Consider the following 7,563-nt stretch of genomic DNA (forward strand, 5'->3'; position numbering starts at 1 on the left):
TATTCTGTCAGTTATAAATGCCTATTGTTGATGGTTTATTTTTTGTTTCGATATTTTGTGGCTTCGTTTAGTTTGTGTTGGCCACTTTTTGGTGCTGTTACTCTTTGCAATGGTTTGCTTAGGTATTTGTTTGTGATACATTGCCGTTTTTATTCGAGGTGCTTGTTGTTTCTGTTTGTGATGGGGCGTTTTGGTTTCGGTTTTTAAATGGTTTGGTTTCTATTGAAGTTGGTTTGGTTTCGGTTTCGGTTTGTCATTGTTTGGTCTCGTTTGTGTTTGTGATAGTTGGCATAGTTACCCTGAGTGCTAGTTTCGTTTGATTTCTGTCTCTTCTGGTCTCGCATGATTTCTGATTGCGTTTTTCTCTGGTTTGGTCTCTACGATGGACCGGCTCGATAGGGATTGACGTCTTTGTTTGGTTTCTACGATGGGCCGGTTCGATAGGGATTGACGTCTTTGTTTGGTCTCTACGATGGACCGGCTCAATAGGGATTAACGTCTTTGTCTGGTCTCTACGATGGACCGGTTCGATAGGGAATGACGTCTTTGTTTGGTCTCTACGATGGACCGGCTCGCTAGGGATTGACGTCTTTGTTTGGTCTCTACGATAGACCGGCGGCTCGATAGGGATTGACGTCTTTGTCTGGTCTCTACGATGGTCCGGTTCGATAGGGATTGACGTCTTTGTCTGGTCTCTACGATGGACAGGTTCGATAGGGATTGACATCTTTGTTTGGTCTCTACGATGGACCGGCTCGATAGGGATTGACGTCTTTGTTTGATCTCTACGATGGACCGTCTCGATAGGGATTGACGTCTTTGTTTGGTTTCTACGTTGGACCGGTTCGATAGGGATTGACGTCTTTGTTTGATCTCTACGATGGACCTGCTCGATATGGATTGACGTCTTTGTTTGATCTCTACGATGGACCGTCTCGACAGGGATTGACGTCTTTGTCTGATCTCTACGATGGACCGGTTCGATAGGGATTGACGTCTTTGTTTGGTCTCTACGATGGACCGGCTCGATAGGGATTGACGTCTTTGTTTGATCTCTACGATGGACCGGCTCGATAGGGATTGACGTCTTTGTTTGGTCTCTACGATGGACCGTCTCGATAGGGATTGACGTCTTTGTCTGGTCTCTACGATTGACCGTCTCAATAGGGATTGACGTCTTTGTTTGGTCTCTACGATGGACCGGTTCGATAGGGATTGACGTCTTTGTTTGATCTCTACGATGGACCTGCTCGATAGGGATTGACGTCTTTGTTTGGTCTCTACGATGGACCGTCTCGATAGGGATTGACGTCTTTGTCTGGTCTCTACGATTGACCGTCTCAATAGGGATTGACGTCTTTGTTTGGTCTCTACGATGGACCGGTTCGATAGGGATTGACGTCTTTGTTTGGTCTCTACGATGGACCGGCTCAATAGGGATTAACGTCTTTGTTTGATCTCTACGATGGACCGGTTCGATAGGGATTGACGTCTTTGTTTGGTCTCTACGATGGACCGGCTCAATAGGGATTAACGTCTTTGTTTGGTCTCTACGATGGACCGGTTCGATAGGGTTGACGTCTTTGTTTGATCTCTACGATGGACCGGCTCGCTAGGGATTGACGTCTTTGCAATTGTTAAGATCTTATCACAGTCGCAGCAGACTGGCGAGTCATTCGAGAGACACTTTAAAGCTTCATCTCAATCTCATTAAAATAACAAGAAATAATAACACAAACTTGTCACATTATTCTGACAACGGGGCTAACCAGAGGTATGTGTACATGCATCTTGGGAAATATCGCCATGGACTACCATTGATTAATAACAAAGAAGCAAACAAGCATATTCCAAGCCGGCGATACAATATATGCCTGAAATGTTTAAAAAGAAAAACAATTTAACTGATGCTTGCAAAATATCTCTAATGACAGAAGATAACCAGACAATCTTCGGTACTAGTCCCATCAAATTATCGACCGCTACAGCAGAGTTGTCTCTCCCTACACTCGCTACGAACGACAACTCTCGGTAAAGATCGCTACGGAACCCTGGGGAAATAACTTTAACAGTCTACCCTAAAAACCCTAATTACTGAAAAAACATAAGGTCCCGTAATGCGCTGACATAAACGCACTAACCAATGGTTTTAGCGTAAGTTGGAAGAACAAATTCAAACAGAATCTGCTGACAAAGCGGAAACAGTATCAACATGACCTAACAGCCACTCTAAGTAGGTCAATGATTAAATCAGTACTCAATATCGCAAGACTTTTTTTGGTCTAGACGGAAAAGGTGTTTGGATCTAATTAATGTGAAGATGGAATATATAAATACCACATTGGAGGAACATGTTGGTTTTAACTGTTAATTATTCATCACAGTTGGATAAGTAGAGATGAAGCAAAGTTTTCTACAGGAAATGTCGATAAAGAAAACTATACTGATGGGAGGAGATCAAACATAACCGGGCCTGTTGATCACGAAGGAGAAATAAAATAAACAGCATGATAGCTTAATATGTAATCAATGTTCAAAACTAATGGACAGTTCAGAAATATTTTCAAACACAGGTTCAAACATAAAGAATTGACAATCAATAATTCTTAACGTAGATTATAATTAATTTTTTCTCTTTGATTAAAGAAGAGACATACTAGTGGTTTTTGTTTTCATCTTAAATCGTGCAAAATCAATTAATAACTGTTCTACTTGGAATAGTGTTATAAGTGAATTGTCCACTAAATGTGTAAATCATACTAATAGTCATTCCTGAAATGTGTTAAGTCGAGAGTGGAATGGCGCTTGTGGGGCGGACATGGCGCTTGTGGGGCGGTTATGGCACGTGCGAGCGGATATGAAGTTAGGTGGGCGGATCATGGCACGTGTGGGCGGAAAAAGATCAATCCAGGATAATGCCTTTGATCGGAAAGCCGTGTGTTGCACATAGAAAACAACATATCATGAACAAGCAGATGACAAAGAATGCTATATTTCACATGTGATTATATCATTTTGAGTATTTACCATTCAGAGCGGTACTTTCTAATTACTGAATTCAAAGCTGTAGATTTACAGCTTAACGATATTAATGAAGCGAGGAGAACAAACGCTATCCCGGGGTATGGTACATGTACGTAACCTCCGAACTGAAAGCATTCTGGAAGGCAAAACTTACCAAATAATAGCGAAAATTAGAAATACGTCATTTATTCAAAATTGCGCGCAGCCCTGTTGTCAAGCGGGATGTCATTAGAAAATGGTAAGAATATTACGTCACGAATTTCCTGCACTTTTTTATACATTGAAAACCTCGTTATACTGCCACCATTTATCCCAAGAAAATTTGGCGTTTGGAGAGGTTTGGCGATAAATTAAGGGAAATGTATAAAGGATTTTTTTTAAGAAAGCAAGATAAAGGAATATTGAAATATCTTGGCGGAAAACAGGCGGCAGATGAACATAGGGGCATTACATCGATAATTTACTGTATGATATTCAAACAGTAACCTTTTAATATCACATATGTACAATGCACTTGGTGATATTATAATGTATGAATACTGATAATGTTACAGGTCTTTATCAGCATGATGTTGTACGCGTATTATCGAGAATGATCCCTCTAAGTTCCTATCTGAAAAACCCGTTCTGAAGAATCAATTCCAATCTTCTAAAAGGTTCATTCTTTTTACAGATGAATACTATCCAGCTCCAAAACAAATATTAAGTACGGCCTCGCATAGGGCGACGCTGGTCAGCTAAGCAGTGTTTCGATCACAATCGCCAATAGTGTTTTCTGAGCAAACTACAGCATTATATTGATGTTCTTTATACCAGAATACATGTGATGGACCTAGAGACTCCAAGGGAGCAATACAACCCATATAATTCAAACTCGTATGTACTTTATAACTGTATATTGTGTTAGCGTAAGTGTGATACGTGTATATTCCAAACCGATCCCGGAAGTGTTCGGGCTAAACATGAAAACTGCTTTTTATTAGAACGATTTATAGATAGTTGTGTTGGTTTTGATCCTTTAGTGTACGAGGTACATACATTACACCTATAGACTATATCTTACCATTACGTCAGTATATAAAGGCTGTATTATACATACCACCGTTAGAATGCCATAATCGAACAAAACTAATCTAGTTTAATAACTACAGTTTTCATCACTAATCAAAAGACACTGTGCTTATAGATCATTGCCAGACCGTCACTAGCATGCCATAAAAAATTGTCATTACGAACGATGATCAACGAAATCTCAGGTAACGAGACTCGTTACTTGTATATCTCAGCCATCATCTTATCACCATTGCTATTTAGGGTCACGTGACCTTACCTCTCATCAACAGTCAGCCACTCGACCGCTAATTACAATCTTGTTTTGATCGAAAGGGAAAAGCACTTTGATTATCTACATAAAATATACTACTTTTTAATCAAAGAGCAAGGTTTAAGTAGACATGTTTGGTATGCAAGAGTAACAAAGGGATTTTAATTATATGATGCAAGATTGGGGTAATCCAGATGATAAAGATATTGTTTAACGACCATCAGATGTACGTTTTGTATACTGCTGACTAATTACAGCTTCGATTTTTAACCGTATGAGTGCACGTGATTAGTGTGCGTGTTCCTTGGTCAGATTCAAACACTTCTCATATCTTTCCGACCAAAATCAACAAGATGTTTGCACCAAGATGCATCATGTCATATATAGATTAATATTCTACTGTGCTTGGCTACCAAGAGTATGTTCCCTGGTAAGTACTTCTTGAGTTCAACAGAAAGGACCTGTCATCAATATTAAAGAACCAAGCTTGGGTAGGTGTTATAAACAGTATAATGTACATAATAGAAGAAATGAAATTTATTTTTTCAACGTTTATGGGGTCATAGCAGCATTCTGTGTATGGAATATCACCAAGTGCTGTTACAACCTCGTGAATGTTGATAAAATATTAATTTCATTCCTTAAATGATTTTTTTCTTCTGAATAATCGTATTGGAGGATGAACTGAGCGGGAATCAAGACAGTATAGTGTCGTATGCGCAGTGGATGTTGTTGGCAGATACCACGGATCGTTAAAACCACTATGACATCAATGATGAGGATTTCGTGCTCGAATTCTTGCGATGACGTTCATGAATTGCTACATTCTTGTGAAGCATTCTTTGAATAAGTAGTACGTAATTTAAAGCGCTCATCTATACGTGTCTGTTATCTATGGCTTCACAGAGAGGTTCCTCTCACGTCTATGTCGGGGACAGTTTGGAGACCTTTCGCTTATTACATTACATTTTGTGTAAGTAGTAAAGGTGAAGTTCCTGGCAATAATATAATTACCGATAATGGATGAGAATGGGCTCATTAGGAGATGCACGTGCGCTATGACGATGTTTGCTGCCAACGTAAAAACTAGAGTTATGCAGGAATAACATTTGTCATTTTTCGCTTACGACTATTAGTTTAGTCTGCCGAACGGTGCGGTCTGCCGAGTATGTGACTGTTCTCGTAACTCAGGTGGGACTTAAGTGGACGTCTACAGCATTCGTCTTGCAATTACATTTACCTTCATATTAATCGAGAGGTTAAGCGACCATAATAGTTGGCCCGTGAAGTAATAGGTTTTTACGCTGACTTAGGATTGCAGACGAATTGTAGATTTGAACGCAATGCATAATAATTCTTTTTAATACGATACGCCGTTGTACAGAGGAAAATCATATCCAGCATATTAGGAAATGCCTAATGTTCATTGTGTATATAAACCCCTGTATAATCTTTAAAGATTTTTAAACTGTCTGCGAGAGTTTGGTATGGTATTGATTGTACATAGAAGTGTTAATAAGACCAAACCTACCAGAGCAGTGAGTGAAAAACCTTTTTTACATTTCGTTCAACATGTTTGTTTATTCATGGTTTTACGTCCTTGTAACAGCTGAGGTGATTTGAAGACGCTGTCTAGAGATGATGGGCCAGCTAAAACGTCATCTCATTGCAATGTCCTAACCTTAGAATGGCATTTAACATAGTTATACTGTGTACCAGGGAACTTTCGCTCAGTCAAACATTCAACATTTACCGGTAAAAATCAATACTCGCCCAGAATAATTTCGCCCTTCACATTAAATTACTGTATGCTAAATAACTACGTATTGCGGAGAGCGAAAAGGGCGAAAATGATACTGCGGCGAAAAAGTCTTGATATACAGTATTATTCTGCCAACGGGCTATCCAGATGTGCCAATGAAGACATGGTGAAAAGAAAGAGAACTTATCACGGAAAAGAAAAAAATTGACGTCCCAAATGTTGCAAGGAGGCACATCCCCGTTAAAATCCCTGCAGCAGAACACACAGAATAAAATCATCGATTCTGCAGGGGCTTCCTTATTAGTCGCCTCATACGATAGTATGCAATAGAATACAACAGGTCTTCCCCTCCTCTGACTTTGTCATAATGTTATATCTATAACTACTACTTATAAATATGTTGCGCCTTTACGTTATTTAAGGAAGACGTCACTACTACATGTACATCTGTGTCAATAGGACAATCCATACGATATAGACATGTACAAATGTACGAAGTGTTCATGTACATGATGTATATATATATTAAAATGGAACTGGAATGTTTTGTGTACTTTGTTCGGAACTCCTTATATCTGTTCTCTACAAAACCAATTTCCCTGTCTACATCATTTTTGAACAATAATGATCAGTCAAAGTTTTGTTTTAATCATGTCTCTCCTTTCGTGGTTGAAAAGTCTATCTGTAAGGTGAAAGCGAAGGAGACCGATGGCATATCTTCAAAACTCCTTAGAGCCTGTTGTACTGACATCAGTGTGCCTCTGAGCGACATGATTAACCACTGTTTTGATAGATCAGAGTTCCCTTGCAGATTCAAGGAGGCACAGGATGTTCCTGTTTTTAAGAAAAAAAATATTTTAGATACTCAAAACTACCAACCAGTCAGCATTTTACCTTGTACATCGAAAACCTTTGAAAGAACCATGTGTGATCAACTGACTGCCTTTTTTAGTAATGCTTTTCATCCTTTCCTTGCAGCCTTCCGACTAGGATTTGGGTGTCAATCCACCCTGTTGCGACTTGTTGAGGATTGGTGTAGAGCCCTGGACAACCATGAGTTTGTAGCTGCCCTACTGATGGACCACTCCAAGGCTTTTGACTGTCTTCCTCATAATTTGTTGGTCGGGAAGCTAGAGGCCTATGGCCTGAGCAAAGCCTCAGTTAACCTGGTGTCCAGCTACCAGAGCAGCAGGAAGCAGCAGGCTCCAAATGAGGTGCTTGGCTGGAAGTGCTGAAGGGGTACCCAGGGTTCTATTTTAGGACCCTTGCTTTTTAATGTATTTGTAAATGATATGTTTTTTATATGTGACATCCTGTAAATTATATAATTATACAGACAACAACAATGTCAGTGAATCGAATAAAAACCAAGATGCTTTAAAACATAATATTGAATATGACTGTCAAAATGTAATAGACTGGTTTAAATTAAACCAGATGAAAGCAAACCCTG

At 39.5% G+C, this 7,563-nt stretch overlaps 2 protein-coding genes across 2 annotated transcripts; one reads left to right on the forward strand and one right to left on the reverse strand.

Annotated features, from left to right (window-relative positions):
• Positions 1-253: 253 nt before the first annotated feature.
• Positions 254-6,882, reverse strand: LOC110464609 (uncharacterized protein PB18E9.04c-like). Its single transcript, XM_021519921.1, has 2 exons — positions 6,860-6,882; positions 254-1,505 (listed from the first exon to the last, which is right to left on the reverse strand). Exons 1-2 carry the CDS (start codon positions 6,880-6,882, stop codon positions 254-256), a joined length of 1,275 nt encoding a protein of 424 aa, XP_021375596.1.
• Positions 6,881-7,345, forward strand: LOC110464610. The gene has a single exon (XM_021519922.1). The coding sequence runs from the start codon at positions 6,881-6,883 to the stop codon at positions 7,343-7,345; it is 465 nt and encodes a 154-aa protein (XP_021375597.1).
• Positions 7,346-7,563: the final 218 nt, after the last annotated feature.

This window comes from Mizuhopecten yessoensis, unplaced genomic scaffold (assembly GCF_002113885.1).
Source record: "Mizuhopecten yessoensis strain PY_sf001 unplaced genomic scaffold, ASM211388v2 scaffold11015, whole genome shotgun sequence".
Lineage (NCBI taxonomy): Eukaryota > Metazoa > Mollusca > Bivalvia > Pectinida > Pectinidae > Mizuhopecten > Mizuhopecten yessoensis.